This window comes from Barbus barbus, assembly GCF_936440315.1.
Source record: "Barbus barbus genome assembly, chromosome: 29".
In the NCBI taxonomy this organism is placed as follows: Eukaryota; Metazoa; Chordata; class Actinopteri; order Cypriniformes; family Cyprinidae; genus Barbus; species Barbus barbus.
Window position 1 is genome coordinate 5,762,307 of NC_136757.1, and position 17,304 is coordinate 5,779,610.

Genomic DNA, 17,304 nt, shown 5'->3' on the forward strand with positions numbered 1-17,304 from the left:
CAGACATGCACTGAGATGACTCAACAGCTCAATCGTGACAGATTGGAGCGATCAGAAAATGATTGTCCATTAGATAAAAGAAAGATTGGCCCAGCATAGCTTCCCGGTGGCTATCATCATATCAGCAGTAAATCCCACATTATCATAATGACTGTGCCGCTCGTTCTCACAGAACAGGTTTATTGCACGACGGTCCTGAGGGAATAGAGACAGATAGGGCTTCAAGGCTAGGGCTGTCCAAAGACTTCAAGGCTAGGGCTGTCCAAAGGCTTCATGCAGGTAGCCATGGAAACATCTCTCCCCGAGCGCATGTGTTCGGTGGAAATCATTGTAGGGGGATCCATTGGGTAATTTGGAATGTACCGCACCAAAGTAAACTACTCTGTCTTTCTGCTCGTGTCTGATTAGATACGAAGCCTGGGGTTATTCCCTGTGTATTTTAATTAAAACAAGACCATTCTTGTTGTTTTATATGTAGCAGGTGCCCATTTTGACAAACCACAAGCTGGTCAACTTGATAAATTGAAATTTTAAGAGTGCTTTGTAACCTAGGCATGTTGCGCATGAAATATGTAGCAGTTGTAGGGAGTTTTATTTAAAGGGTGTTGTGTTGTACATTTTTGCATTTATTTTGTACATTCTTTAAAAAAGTGCCAACATTGTACCTTTAGGGGTACAACAGCTTGTCACTGGGACAGTCTCCTCAAAAGGACACTTTTTTACTTTCTTTACCAACAAAGGGTGCATAATAGTACAAAAAGAGTACATATTAATACCTTAAGGGTACATATTACTACTCTGAAGTACTAATTTGCACACTTTAGGGGTAAAAAAGATAGAATTAAACCTTAATAATCCAGGCTGTTTTTGCTAATTTACCTATTGTATAAGACTTCTGTATGTAAATGAGCTCTGTTATAAAAGGATAATTGCTTTGTATGTGGGGAAAAAAGTGACAGCTCCCTCAAAAACGAAAATTCGGTCATTTATTTATTCAAGTCATTCCAAACATGTATGACTTTCTTTTTTTCTGTGAATTAAAAAAAAAAAATGTTTCAGTGTTGTTTTGCACGTTCTACAACATCATAATACCAACTTTAGATGAGAACGTTTCATTTTTGGGTGAACTACCCCCTTAAATATATAAACATAGTGGTAGAGATCAGAGGGGAAAAAAGTATATTTGTTGATGCATCGTGATTCCTTCTCAAACGAGTCTTGATCGATCCACAGAAACTCCAAGTAAACACACATGAGTGCCTTCAAATGAAGTTTAAAGCCAAGGACAAAAAGACTTTTTAAAGAAAACAACAAACCATAATTCTACATAATAAACCCTGTGTATAAAGAGAACGTGAAGGGAATTTCACAATAAGCCATCTTAAAGTCGACACAGAATGGAAAATCACCCTATCTTTTTCTAAATCGATGTTATTTGAGGTTATTAGGAAAGATTCATCCGTGCACATGTTCCTTTTTTGACCTTGTACTGATCAAAATGTCATAACTTGATCTTCCAGTGGTGATGTATCTTGTCTTTTCATTTAATCATTGCAAGCTCAAATTCAGATCTGCTAATCAATGAATAGAAACAAGTATCCGCCTTTTTATTTGTCGATAATCTGCTTCAGTCACAATATGGAAGAAAAGATCTGTTGCTACTTTAAGATTAAAGCTCCTGTATGCTGTTACTGAAAAGGCTTGGGAATCAGATTTCAAGAAAGGTTGTGTGTGGACTGAGCTGAAGTATTTCTCCATAAGGCATTAGTATAATTTGTTTTACAGTTCTTTCCTGTTGTCTTTTTCTCAGCTGCCTGTGGTGGTTTCATCACCAAGTTGAATGGGTCCATCACCAGTCCAGGCTGGCCCAAAGAGTATCCGCCCAACAAGAACTGCATCTGGCAGCTGGTGGCGCCCACGCAGTACCGCATCACGCTGCTCTTCGACGTCTTCGAGACAGAGGGGAACGATGTGAGCACTAGGTTTTGCCTCAGCGTGGGGTGGGTTTGTCTGGTTCATTTCAGCTCGATTGGTGTGAATCACCACAGGGCTTTAGGGACTGACTTCTCCAAATTGCCTTCATGTTTTCTCACTTGTTCATTGTTGATAGCTTACGGCAGTTTTGCCTGGTGCAGCTCACATGACGAATGCACTTATGATCTGTTGGTTAAGATGAAGGGTAGTTTTCTGGCTTCGTGCATGTTTATCACAAACACTCAGGTAGTTTATAACAGAGCTATGCTGTTAAAGAGTTGCCATCTGCCTTCCAGCCTGTCTTTTTATACTTCATTATTTGAAATTTCACAAACTTCAATAGAAGCCGGTTATATTGCCTTAATATAACAGCAACGCCATTACATTAGTGCTAAACTAGAAGAGTGATTTTGAGAGAGAAAATGAGGCTGTTAGCTCAGGCTGGGTTTTTTAAATAGCTATTAGTCCTCTAAATTAGACGACACAATAAAAACGTGTTTAAAGCAGCTGTACGTTTTTCTGAGCATTTTATAGTTTTTGCATTAATAGCGTACTATATAATTGCTGGATAAATTAAAGCTAGGAATGATTTGGCTTCATACGGGTTCTGCATCAGTGACATGTTGCCAATTACCACAGAAAGTAATTATGACCACAAAAACGAATCTGTTTGCAATAATGGATTTACATTGAAAGTCTACAGGGCACGAACCTGCACAAAAATAACTTTTGCAAAGTTTGTGAAAGGATACCAGAAAAGAACATTATGTGACTATCTGTTTACATGGAGCAAACTCCAACCAAAGGTGTTTGATAACGTTTAACCAGATATTCATCCACTTACAATAGCTGCCCCACCATTAAAAGCATGATTTATGTGCTTAAATAACACTGTTTCTGTATAAGAATGCATACAAGTGCTTCTTTTAAACTACAAGCCACCCATTCGTGCCTTTATGCCCTCTTGAATGTCTTGCCCCATAGACTTCCATTGTAAGTGCGTTACTGTGAATATGTTTTGCGTTTGTTTTGTCGATATTGTCTGTGTTAATGCTGTCAGTAGAGCTTAACTCTTATTGAACCTGGAACATTCCTTCAGTGTACTGGCTCTGGTTTAATAGAAGGAGTTGAGAATGGCTTCAGCTTTATTGATTGCCAAAAACAACATTTGCTCCAGATAACTAGTGTACAGCTTGTGAACTATTATTGGCAAAAGTTGCGATGCACTCATGTGTTGCAATCAAAATGAAAAGCTGTGAAAAGTATCAGTGGACTATTTAGAGCATTTTGCGCCACTTAAATTAAGGATCCATCCAGTTTCTCATCAAAACAAACATGACACTCTTTTCCCCTTACTATTTTTGATTCAAACATTTGCATTTATTAGATGCTTTTATACATGCAAAAGAGAAAACAATACAAGTGATTCCACTATTATATTTCCCTTCTTAAAAGGGCCTCATATGCTGTGTTTTGGGACAAGAAAGATGCTGCTGCCCAGCAGTGGTTGAAAGGTCTTTGTAGATGTTGATCCGTGTGTTGCTCTCTGCTGTGCAGGTGTGTAAATATGACTTTGTTGAGGTGAGAAGTGGTCTGTCCGCCGACTCCAGACTGCACGGGAAATTCTGCGGAGCTGAGAAACCGGAGGCCATCACCTCTCAGTACAACAACATGCGCATTGAGTTTAAATCTGACAACACCGTCTCCAAGAAGGGCTTCAAGGCCCAGTTCTTCTCAGGTGAGTGTGTGCTGTAAAATTAAAAAATGTTTATGTACCATGTTAAACACATACTATATCTATATCTATATATATATATATATATATATATATAGATATAGATATAGATATAGATAGATATAGATATAGTGCCTTGCGAAAGTATTCATACCCCTTAATTTTTTTTTTCACGTTTTATGTTGCTGCCTTATGTTAACTGCTTTAATTTTTTTTCCTACATCAGTCTACACTCCATACACCATATTGACAAAGCAAAAACAGAATTATCACAACTTTGTAAATTTATTACAAATAGAAAAACTGAAATAAGTACATTGTCTAAGTATTCGTACCCTAAACTAAATATTTAGCTGAAGCACCTTTACAGCCTCAAGTCTTTTTGTTTGATGCAACAAGCTTTGCTCATCAGCATTTGGAAATTATCTGCCATTCTTCTCCTCACCTCTTCACCTCTCAAGCTCTGTCAGGTTGGATGGGGGCAGACACACATTTTCAGGTTTCTCCAGAAATATTTGATTGAGTTCAAGCTCAGGCTCTGGCTGGGCCACTCAAGGACATTCACGGAGTTGTCTATAAGACACTCTTGCTGTGTGTTTAGGTCCATTGTCCTGTTGGAAGGTGAACCTTCTGCCCAGTCTGAGGTTCTGAATGCTCTGGACTGGGTTTTCATTAAGTCTATCTCTATATTTTGGTGTATTGAGCTTTTATTCTGCTCTGACGAGTCCCTCAGTCCCTGCCACTGAAAAACAGCCCCATAGCATGAGGCTGCTACCAGCACACTTTACTTTTGGGATGGTGCTCTGCATGTGATGAGCAGTGCCTGCTTTCCTTCAAACATGATGCTTGGAATTGAGGTTCATCAGACCAGATAATATTATTTCTCACAGTCTGAGGGCCCTTTATGTGCTTTTTTTTGCAAATTCTAAGTGTGTTTTCATGTGTCTACACTGAAGAGAGGATTGAGTCGTGCCACACTGCCATAAAGCCCAGATCGATGGAGTGTTGCAGTGATGATATGCATTATCAGCTGTTGGACATTTTATTAAGACGTGTGTGCCTTTCCAAATCATACCCATTCAATTGAATTTTCCACAGGTTACCTTTACTCAAAGTCTAGTAACACCTACAAGCACTATGAATGCTCCTGAGCTAAATTCCAACTGTCCCAGATAAGGGTATGAATACTTATGCAATGGAATTATTTAAGTTTTTTTGCTTTACCATTACAGTGTATGGAGTATAGATTGATGTGGAAAAAAGTAATTTAAAGCAGTTTAACACAAGACAGCAACATAAAACGTGAAAAAAAATTAAAAAAAATGAAATGAATACTTTCGCAGGGCACTGTATATTACATACTGGAAAAAATATCTGATTGTAGCATTTACTGAAATGCATTTTGGTATAATGTGTGATGTGGTTTTTGATATTATGTGTGATAGAAATTACATGATTTTTCACTTTTTTGGGGAGAAAAGCTTGGATAAGTCTTTAAATAGCTAGCAGTCAGTTAAAAAGGAAGTATATATAATGGAAGTATTAAAAGGAATATGTATATATATACACTATTAAAAAACAAAAGGGGGTTTTCACAGCAATGCCATAGAAGAACCAGTTTTGGTTCCCCAAAGAACCTTTCAGTGAACAGTTCTTTAAAGAACCATTTTAGTGTGAAGAACATTTTAATAATCTAAAGAACCCTTTTCTATTGTAAAAGAAGCTTTTGTTGAAGGAAAAGATTCCATGGATGGTAAAGGTTCTTTGTGGAACCACTGATGCCAATAAAGAACCTTTATTTTTAACAGTGTAGTGTTTTGCTGAGAGTTGGTGTTTTGTTCTCACAGATAAAGATGAGTGCTCCAAGGAGAACGGCGGATGTCAGCATGAATGTGTGAACACCTTTGGCAGCTACAGTTGTCAGTGCAGAAGTGGCTTCATTCTGCATGAAAACAAACATGACTGCAAGGAAGGTGAGAAACACACACACACACACACACGCTTATATGTGAATATGCACTGAGACAGTGTTCCTTTGATGCAATAGGTCATGATAGGCCATGTAAACTCCCTTAAAATCATGCCATATTGTTATGTAAAATGGTAGCAATATGGTAAAATACACCTATGTTCAATAAGTGATGAAATATGTTATTATTAAAGGGATAACTCATCCAAAAATTTAAATTGTCACCATTTACTCACTCTCATATTGTTCCAAACCTGTGTGACATTTATCTTGTGTGAAACACAAAAGGAGATATGATGAAGAATGTTCATGCTGCTCTTTTCCATACAATGATTGTTCGTTGTGATCACAGCTATTAAGACGCAAAAAGGACAAATAAGCACAATAAATGCACCATAAATATGACGACATGATGACAATATAAGCTTCTTCTGAAGCAATTTGATTTTTGAGGAACAAACTAATCCTTTAATCCTTTAAAAATCTTTCATTGAAGTAGCTCTCAAATCTTGTTCTTAATTCCACACATTCAGACTGCAGCACGTTCAATTATGACGCACACAAAATCCAAAAGCATTTTGAGAGCTTTGAGCAACATGAGGAGAGTAAATATTGACAGAATTGTCATTTTTGCATGAACAGTCTTTTGATAGGCTGACAGGTCTCCAGAAATATATTGGCTTTGACTATGCTTCCAGTCAGAGCTGAAACTCTATTTTATCAAGAAAGAAAAGACACAACCCTAGATTAGTTAGCCCATGTTAACAAAAATTTTCTGTAAATTGCTTTAGGTTAGGTTTTGGCAATTGATTTATCAAATGTATCAGAATTACGTGCTGTACACTATGCCTGGAAGGTCACTGTGTTTTCTGTCTGAGAAATGAACAGCAGTCTGGTTGTTTTATTTTCCCTATTAGCGCACGACTGCTCAGAAACCTTCACCATCGATTTCAGCTCACTGACACTAACTAGCGTCTGGATATTTTTAGAGAACGCCTTCCTCTTGCGGGCAGAAATAGAAAGAGAGTGGCAGTGCTTGGGAGAAACAAAAGAAAATGTTGTTTGAGGAGGTTAGGAAATGCATGGATCTGTGTGCCAAAAACAACAGCGATTCTCATTGTCTGGAATTTGAACGTTGCTCATATGATGAGTGTGAGCATGAGGCTGTTTGTGTGTGTTTTTGAGTGCTGGACATCACGTGTTATTGGTATCTCTTGCAGCCGGCTGTGATCACGTTGTGAACAGCGTGAGCGGGACCATCACCAGCCCAAACTGGCCAGATAAATACCCCAGTAAGAAGGCCTGCACCTGGGCCCTCTCCACCACCCCGGGACATCGGATCAAAATAGTATGTAATAGTACATCCCCTCTCCATCCATATTTACCATCGTTGGGAAATGTACAGTCCAGACAGTCATTAGTTCAAAACAAAACCATGCAGAGTGAGCTTGACCCCAGCGTGAAGCCTTGCATCACCCTGAAGGGGTTTATTAGGGGACTGTACATTATTCACTAATTACATGGCTATAAATAAACAAAATTGTCATTTTAAATTATTTTATTTTAAAAAGAAAATCTGTGGATTGTTATGAGGCAAGTAACTAGCAAAGCTTTGTAGGAAATTGGTTTCTTTGGCACATTTATACTCTATAGCATAATTATACAAGAATTTTTGAAAGCAAAATGCTGTGATTGACCAATCAGGATCAATTATCCCTGAGAGCAGTGAATGAAAAAATCATGTGCATGTTTGTGCACAAATATTGTTTAATATCGAGGTGTCTTCCTCAACATATAGACTGAATAATGATTAAAGGTCATTGCACACTGAGTCGACTATATACGAGTCGAAATAAATACTTCATGTTTTGTCAATCACGTTTACATTCTGCCTCCGAAACGTTCGACCGTCATTAAAAAAAATTGGATCGGGTACGATTTTCTGCGCATACGAAAATTTCGGACTCCTGACAGCACTACTGCTCTGTTCCAAAACCTAGTGTGCTGCCTACCTAGACAGCATTTAAGGAAATAGTTCACCAAAAGTGACAATTCTGTCATCAATAACTCACCCTCCTCTTATTCCAAACCTTTATGAGTGTCTTTCTTCTATTGAGCGCAAAAGAAGATATTTTGAAGTTTTGAAAATATTTTGAAGAAACATATGGCGGTAGCCATTGACTTCCATAGTATTTTTTTCCCTCATACTATGGAAGTCAGTGGCTACCGTCAACTGTTTGGTGACCAACATGATAACTAAATAGTTAATGGTAACAGTACCAACATATGAAGAGTATCGGTAAGCAAACTGTTTATGGTAGCCATTGACTTCCATAGAATGGAATAAAATATTATGGATGTTAATGGCTACTGTCAACCATTTGCTTATCAACATTCTTCAAAATACCTTCTTTTGTGCTCAACAGTATAAAGAAATCATACAGGTTAGATGCAAGTGAAGGGTGAGTAAATAAAACACAAAAACAAGTTCTGTGTGAACGGCCCTTGAGGGGTCGTTCACACAATGCAGTTTTGCATTCCACTTTGCTGCTTTTCCATTGTTTTTCTATCTGAACATGCACTAGATGGACGTGTTTGTTGCATCATCTTGTGCATGATAGACCATCCTAAAAACACAGCATTTCAAATTTTAAAAACGACTCTAGACGTTCCTTTTTTAAATTCCACTGCACTCTGTCTCATGTTTTTAAACCCAAAAACATTCTTTGTGAACGGCCACTTAGACGATAGCTGTCTATATAGACAGCGAAGCAGCTCACTAGCTTTTGGAACTCAATTTCATAAGAAGTCTTGTTTCCCTGTTCATTATAATAGTATTTGGAGTGTGTGCCGTTCAAACGTTGACATGAGCCGTATATTTCAGGCTTTCAATGAAATCGACATGGAGCCTCATCTGGAATGTGCTTATGACCACATTGAGATTTACGATGGTCGGGATGGGAAGGCACCCAGCCTCGGACGATACTGTGGCACCAAGAAACCTCAACCGATCTTATCCTCCAGCAACAAGATGTTCATCCGCTTCTTCTCTGATAACTCAGTGCAGAAGAAAGGCTTCGAGGCTTCCCATACTGCAGGTGAGCTCATCCATCTGAATTAAATACAGTACCACTAAATACTGGAATTACATGTAGTCTCATATAATAAAATAATAACCATGCAGTACTCTGCTTTGTGCCATTAACAACAGGCCATTGTAAAATCACTGAAGCACATGGTTCAAATGGCTTTTTAAAAATGACACTAAAGTTCAATAAATAATTACTTTTTCTAATATTAATAATTAAAAATTTTTACATTAAGCAGTATAGTTCATCAGCCAAAAGTTTGAATGTTTATGGCTTCCAAGAAAATGTTTTTAAACTATGTATTTTTTCCTAGACAATAATGATAAAACTTGGCTTCACTGGTTTGGGACGGTTATATAAACTTAGCAAAATTTGCAATTCAAGTTCAGATTTTCTAATTCATATTTCATATTCAATGTATATTTAATATACATTATATTATAGAGATAGCTCTATCCATTTTATATTTTCCCTTATATTAATGCTGAATTTTACCCAAATGGGTTCGTGAGGGAACTGGAGGACATTTGTGAGTTGATGAAAAGTTAAAAATTAATTAAAACATAACATTTAAATATTTAATTTGTTTACCTGTGTATATTTGAACAATTAACCAACATTAGAGAACCATGAACATGCAGATGACTGGTTAAATTATTGAAATGTTAACCTAAAATTTAGGTGTAACTAATATTTAAGTAAAAGGGGTTTAGCTGACAAAAAAATTCCAATCCCAAATGTATAGCATGCATTTTTAGCACTATATTTCAACATAAAAATATAAGTATGCTACAGTAACTCTCTGATGTTGATATCATTGAGTGCTAGTCTCAGCCACAAGTCTGGTTGCTAGAGACTGTTGACTTGCAGTGACATGTTCAATTTCTTCTCTTCTCCAGAGTGCGGAGGCCGTCTGAAAGCGGAGGTGAAAACTAAAGACCTCTACTCTCATGCCCAGTTTGGTGATAATAACTACCCCGGGGCGTCAGACTGTCAGTGGGTGATCACAGCAGAGAAGGGCTACGGCGTGGAGCTCATCTTCCAGACCTTCGAAATCGAGGAGGAGGCCGACTGTGGCTATGATTACATGGAGCTGTTTGATGGGGCGGACACCAAATCACCCAGACTAGGCCGCTACTGTGGATCAGGGGTAAAGCACAGATTTAGATTTGCCACATAAAATCAACAAACATCAAAATGCTTCTGCATTTCATGCCAGAAGTTGTGGCAACAAACAAACTTGTAATAAAAGTGATTTTTAAAGGGGTAGTTCAATGAAAAAATTAATTTATAAAAATAAACTATACCTTTAACTGCCAGTTGAAGCCCACAACATCAAAACCTGAATGCAGAAAAATTCAATTTAAGAAATTCCAAGCAACCAATCACTCAGCACCATCAGTATTCTTTGTGAATTAATGCAGCTAATCATGCAGAACCACATTTCTTTGCCATTTCTCACTCAAATTACTTTGTTAGGCTTGATTGGTTGCTACGAGCCGTCGGACATTGTGTTCACTGGCCCTTACTGACCAGTTTTACTCTGTTGTCCATGACCCTATTACAACAGACCTGTAGCCCATTTTTGGGACACAATCCACCACTTGAGAACCACTGCCTTATAGGATAAACACTGATCTTTAAAAGAGGCTGTCAGGCACTTTCCTTATTTCTAGTTCTGGAGAGATACAAAATCTCTGGAACATACAAATCATACAATGTCTGAAACAATAAGAAATGTGTGTATGTGTGTGTGTGTGTGTGTGTGTGTGTGTGAATGAGATCAGCTCTGTAGGTCAAAGAATAGCATGATTACATTTACTTCAGTTCAATGAGAAGGACTGATGCTGAGTATAGACAAGGTATATTGCATGATAATCTGATACTGCCACTTGCAATGGGGTGCAACCTGCTTATCGGCTGAGAGATTTGTTTAAGTTGAACCAAGAGGATGTTAGACAGTGCACGTTTATCTCAATCAAGTTTTGGTAGCTTGCCATTTAGAGCATGCTTTTAATCCAAAGCAACTGACAATTTACTAACAGCAGGGAATATGTCCCTCGAGCTACATGAGCTTAAGTGTGCTGCCACATTAGGCTGTCACAGCCCAAAATAACCCATTTAAGCTTGGTCAGAAAAGAGCCAGTGCACAATGGAAACTACTCTGAAACCGTATCAAATGCTTTTAGATTTCGGTTCTTATGTGAAGCCCTAAGCACTTTTTACTACATAGGCAAATACCTTTTAAAGCTCAATGTATATCTCATTTTTGACGCAGTGTGCGCAATGCAAATTTTATCATCAACATAGTACAGAGATACAGTACACCCATACATATTACATATTTTGCACCTCAATTGTTTTTTTTTCTGCGAAAATTAGTTTGTTCACAAGGTGGCGACACCGACCTGGTCCAGTGTTTCAAAATCAAACTTATATGCTAAGCATTCACATCAAAACTGAGTTGTACTTTGGACTCAAGGAAGCATCCTCACCAAAAAATAAAGTGCCAATCAAATAGCCCACAAAATATTCAGCTAGAACGCATGGTTCCAAAACATTCAAATGTTAGCATGTTGCTAAGCTAAAGACTACTGTTGTAAGCGCAAATATTTGATGAATTAGTTAATTTTTAATTACGTGAAACTACTGTTATTGCTTTTCAGTATTGAATAAGCTATATCTGTAAATATCTATATTGGTAGAAAAAATTCAATTCATCGCAGTGGATTATGGGATTAGCCAAAACAAGGTATCCTATATAGAAGCATAATTTTCATGCCTGCTTTTTGGTACAGCTTTCACCTTGTGTTGATTAATTTGTTAGCACTTTAGAACTCTAAGGTGAAAGACAATGTAAACTCTGGAATACACTACACAAATTCAAAATCAGAACAGATTTTTAAACGGTATCGCTGCATTCCATTCTGAAGGGCTCGACCCTATGCCTTAATCACTTCAGAGAGTTTACCCTACAGAGTGAGAGCTTTGAAGGGAAGAAGGGTGTAGGGGACCAAAAACCTGTTATTTGGAACACACTTGTGCGTCGTCTTGCCAAGTCCATTAAGGAGGTGGTATCATTGCACAATTAACCTGTGTAAATAATCATGGGAGTGCAGTATCCATCAGTTGTACCTTTCGAAATGCTTCATTCCCAAGGGCCCTTTGAAGTGACCTTCAGAGGCAGATATATCCCATTTGGGACGCGGCATAGGTATCATATACTTGCCTACATTTGGCACTTTTCCACTGCATGGTACGGTTCACTTTTGGGTTTTTTTTCCACTGGGTGCAGTACCTGGTACTTTTTTTAGTACCACCTCGGCCGAGGCTCCAAGCGAGCCGTACCGTTACCAAAACGTGAGGTGTAAACTCTGCTGATCACTGATTGGCTGGAGAAAATCGTCACTGCCTGTGTCCTTGAACTTGCGGCACGAGACACAACAGAACCGCTAGATTTGAATCAGCACAACCAGCGAAGGGTCGAACGCTACTGTTTTGAATGAGCACACCTTTCATTTAACAACAAAAAATGGCTGTTTCATTTTCTGTTAAGGAAGTACAGACGTTCCTCTCGTTGATAGCCGAGGAGCAGATCCAGAGAGAGCTTTATGGAGCGACTTGGAATTAAAACGTTTTTCAGGAGTCACAGCAGTAGAGGCGGCGCAACTATAACGACACGTGAATAATCCCGCCCACTCTAAAGCGGTACTAAACTGCAGTGGAAAACGCAAACCGAGCCAAACTGAGCCGTGCTGTGCCTTTCTGAGCCATGCTACCAAGTCCTACCATGCAATGAAAAAACACCATTTGTAAACTGAGTTTGTGGTCTTTCCGACTTCTGCTAACTCAATGTTGACTCCTCCTAGACCAGGGGTGTCCATTCCTACTCGTGGAGGGCCACCGTCCTGCAGATTTTAGCTCCACCCAACTCCAACACACTTGCCTGGAAGTTTCTAGTGAGTCTGAAGACCTTGATTAGCTGGTTCAGGTGTGTTTAATTAGGGTTGGAGCTAATCTCTGCAGGACAGTGGCCCTCCAGGAACAGGTTTGGACACCCCAAGTAGTTCCCAAACAGTTATTCCCAATTCTGGTCCTAGAGCAGTGGTTCCCAACCCTGGTCCTGGAGGCACCCCAACACTGCATATTTTAGATTTATCCCTAATCAAACACACCTGATTCCACTTATCAGCTCATTAGTGAAGACTCCAAGACCTCAAATGTTTGTGTCAGATAAGACAGACATAAAAAATGTGCAGTGTTGGGCTTCTCCAGGACCAGGATTGGGAACCACTGCACTAAAATGTCAATCACTAGGATTGATGAGGTTGCATTGAACGTAATAAAAGGGAATTTGTTGTATCTAACCTACTCACATCTTCCTCCATCTTTGTGTTTCCAGCCTCCAGAAGAGATCTACTCCGCCGGCGACTCCATCGTAATCAAATTCCGTTCAGACGATACCATCAATAAGAAGGGCTTCCACGTGCGTTACACCAGCACCAAATTTCAGGACACACTCCACTCCCGTAAGAAGTGACCCCTAGTGGCCGGGAGGGGCCGTGCAGGGCCTAGGGGGAAGCGAAAGGGCCCCAGGGGGAGGGCCTCGCCCATCGCTCGGAGCCCCCCGGCCGCCAAGAACACTCAGACTCGACGGACCAGCCGCAAGAACGCCAACCGCACCTCAGAAGTTCACAGGGGTTCTGGCATCCCCTACTGACTGTGAGGAGTAAAGCCATTCCGCAGTAGACCTTGTTTTTACCCTTTTTTAATTATTACGTTTGGGGCAAGATGTGGAGGAGGGAAGGGGTGTAATGTATTCAGTTGCTGGATAACAATATAGGGGCAAAATCAAAAGGGGAGGGTGGGGAGGGTGGGCGTAGCTGATCGGATACTGGAACCCCCCCACCCTTTGTCACCTTTCATAAGCCGAGAGTGCGTTGAAAAACAAATACACTGAGGAGCTCTTGCAGGAGAACCGAGCAAACTCACCAAACCAGTCATCTGTGCAACAGTGGGATAGAGCAAGTGAGAAATAAGTGAAGCAGGGGCATCCAGGACAGTGTTCCTCACATGTTTTCCAACCTTGAAACGTGAGATTTACCACTGCATTGTGGGGGAACCAACCGTCTCTTCTTGACATTATTGGCATTGCTTGTTCATAAAGAGTCTCATAGGCCATTGTGGGCCGGTTTCTTTGTCGCTACTTGAGCAAATGACACTGTATGTCAAAGAGATGCATGTGGTACAGCTAGAAGGAAATGTGGACGTAATGGCACCAGCATTTGTAATAACTAGTTTTTTCCTGGCCAGTATTCCAGAAGGTTCCCTGCCCGAAATAATCACTCTCCAGGAGGTTTTCCAGAATCAGTTATTATATTAAAAGACTAATAAACAATACGTGGCCCATGTCTGATGGCTGTTAATTGCTTTTGCATAAAAACAGGATGGTATGGTGGAAAATGCTTAGCTTTTGTTAGATTAAGCACACACTTTTTTCAAGGTCATGATAGTGCGGTGCTGTCCTCGTAACACTCTCTCTGCTTCGCCAATCATGAACAAATTAGGCACAATCGCATGAAAATTGGTGGGCCCTTTTGTGTCCTGACATCCCACAGCTGTTTTCTTTTATCTTCTTTTTCAGGCTCTTTCCTCACAGTCCATGACCGAAAGTTGTTTTCAAAACTAGAGTCACTAGTGTATGGACCTCAGTCAGGGTAGTCAATGTAAACATTTTTAAATTAGACATGACCTTAAAGAGGTAGTTCAGCCAAAGATTCTGTCATCATTTACTTCATATGACTTGCGTTCTTCTGTGAAACACAAAAGAAGCCATTTGGAACAATGTTTTTGTTCATACAATGACTCAACATAATGTTGGACCCCATTGACTTCTGGACAAAAACAAAGTCTCAAAATGTATTTTTGTGTGTGTTCCGCAGAAGAAAGAAAGGAACGATGTCCTTTGAGGGTGAGTAAATGATGCCAAAATCTTCAGTTTTGGGTGAATTGTCTCTTCAAGACCTAAAACCTATTGAGCGAACAATTTGTGTCTCGTTTTTATTCACGCCAGATTACATACTCTTGACCAAGGTCCGTTGTCTGCACACCCAATACGATTTTGATCTGAGAGGATTGTACTTTTTAGCAGTCCTCAGATGTCCTATTGCTAGGTAGATGTTGCTCTTACACCGCTGACTATGGGAAAACTGTTAAAACTGTAAAATGTTAATTTGTATCAATAACGTACCTCAGCATGTGGGAAAGCGGTGGGATGGTGCTATTTCAAATGAGCCCTGCGCCCCAGTCCTTTCAGTCGCACTTTCTCCATTGCTATCCAGTGTCAGTTGGGAAAAGAGCATGTTTGATGTCAAATCTGTGTGGAATAGCCGAATAGCATGATCTCCAGGGTTGATCATTTGATCTGAAGTGTTAGCGCACTCCATTTCCAGGATCATACCTGTGAAGTATGCTGCTCCCTACCTCTCTCGCTTTCTGTCTCCTGCAGAACTCCTTCAAAGGCTGTTGACTTGGTCTCCTCTGTCTCAACTGCTCTTTTCATCATATGATATCATTTCACACCTGTTTGCCTTTGTGGATTTACCTAAAGCTCTTTTAAATCTCAGGTTCAGGATATCTGATTGTTGTTACCCACTGAATCATTCCAAGACACTAGATTTGAATCGCTGCAGGACTTGGTTACTGTTTGACTTGGATGTGTGAAATCCAGGAAGGCAAATGATGAGGATTATGGGTTTTAGAGGACACATTTTGAGGTTTTAAACTTTTAGACAATGCCTTCCATCTGAACCTTGAATCAGTTCACCTCAAGCCACGAGTGCTGTGACCAAACAAGTTGCTCGATACACGATCTTGCAAGCTTACCCTCATGCTCAAAATCAGCTAACTTCTATCCTAGTTCTTCAAATGGATTATATTTTGTGTCTAAAATACTCAGTTTAGCATCTCTGTATTTGAATATGCTTCCTAGCATAGCTTTTTAGAGTAGTGAAGCACTTGTACATTTTGCTAATCGAAGCATTATTAATGTTTTTAATGCCCTTGTTATTTCTTGTTAGAAATAGTTGTTTTGTGGGTGAACGCGGGCTTCAAACTATCTGTTTTAGCACGTTACCTCAGCATAATAGTGTATGCTTGATTTATTCACCCTGACTGGCCTTCCCACACAAGACTTGGTACATGTTTATGCATTTTATCATATGTATGTATGTAAATATGTATTAATGTATTCAAAGTACACTAAACCATAGACAACTTGATGAGAACTAAGGCTATGTGTAATTGCAGACAAAAGATGCAATTTATTTATATTGTATAGCTAATTTTCACCTATGTATTGCACATAGTGTTAACAAGTGCATCTATTTCATAAAATGTTATTTTCATTTTGAAATGCTTCATGTCAAATTTTGTCTTTAGACTCAGGAATTATTGACTGACCATTTAATTGAATAAAAGCCCAAATATACCTATTAAGTTACAGTGGTTAGCACTATGTTAGAGGAAATTCAAGGCAAAGTACTCTCATGTAATTTTGAATGCTTTCAGTGAATTTTTTTTTTTTTTTTTTTTGTGGTGTTTTTCAACTAGAAGCTGAACATTGAAATTAAAAGTCCTACATGTATTAAAGGCATTTCATTAGCTGCTGATGGTTTCATGGTCTTGAGCTCACATTGAGGATGACCTTTGGCTCTCCTGCTCATCTTCATGACTGTGGATTTCTAAATAAACCACATATCAGTATTGAATTTGCTATATCATCTATTATAAATGGTCACCACAGTGCATTATTAATGCCTATCTACTGTTTCCAACATTAAAAATTGAGCAGAATTGATGGGAAGAGCTAAATAAAGTCAAGCAAGTGTTTTAATAATTTTGAAATTGGTGAGAAAACTCTTACCAATGAAAATGTGCACATTAAGTATAATTAAAATGTAGTGACAAAAATGCTATCAAACGATTAATCGCATACAAAAGTTTTTGTTTGCATAATATAGGCCTATGTGTGTGTTGTATATATTTTGAAAAAATATTTACATGTATTTAGGCTACATGTCTATATTTATATTCATCTAATTCATATTATAAATAAATACATTTAATATATAAACATGCATGTGTGTGTATTTATATATACACAATAAATATACACAGCACGCATACATATGTAAACAAAAAAACTTTTATTTTGGATGCGATTGGTTACAATATATATACTGTATATATATATATTGTTGGCCACAATTATTGGCACCCTTAGAAATTCTTATGAGTAAAATCTCTGAAGTATATTCACATTCATATTTACATTTTTTAGCACACCAGGTTGACTAGGAGCATGAAATTGTCCAGCCATGACTTCCTGTTCCACAGGATTATAAATATGAGGAACACAAAGGCCAAATTCCTTTAATCATCCATCACAAGTAGTAAAACCAAAGAATATAGTTCTGATGTGCAGAACAAGATTGTTGAGCATCACAAAATAGAAAGTGGCTGTAAGAAGAGATAAA

At 38.7% G+C, this 17,304-nt stretch overlaps 1 protein-coding gene across 1 annotated transcript in view; it reads left to right on the forward strand.

Moving 5' to 3' along the window:
- LOC306849419 (bone morphogenetic protein 1-like) overlaps positions 1-16,428 on the forward strand; it is an 84,084-nt gene extending 67,656 nt beyond the window's left edge. The window contains exons 14-20 of the mRNA XM_079384421.1: positions 1,811-1,971; positions 3,532-3,712; positions 5,557-5,682; positions 6,899-7,026; positions 8,563-8,776; positions 9,667-9,917; positions 13,170-16,428. Coding sequence (XP_079240547.1) covers positions 1,811-1,971; positions 3,532-3,712; positions 5,557-5,682; positions 6,899-7,026; positions 8,563-8,776; positions 9,667-9,917; positions 13,170-13,307 — 1,199 coding nt within the window. The 3' untranslated portion in view covers positions 13,308-16,428. The remainder of the gene's footprint in view (positions 1-1,810; positions 1,972-3,531; positions 3,713-5,556; positions 5,683-6,898; positions 7,027-8,562; positions 8,777-9,666; positions 9,918-13,169) is intronic.
- The last annotated feature ends 876 nt before the right edge of the window (positions 16,429-17,304 follow it).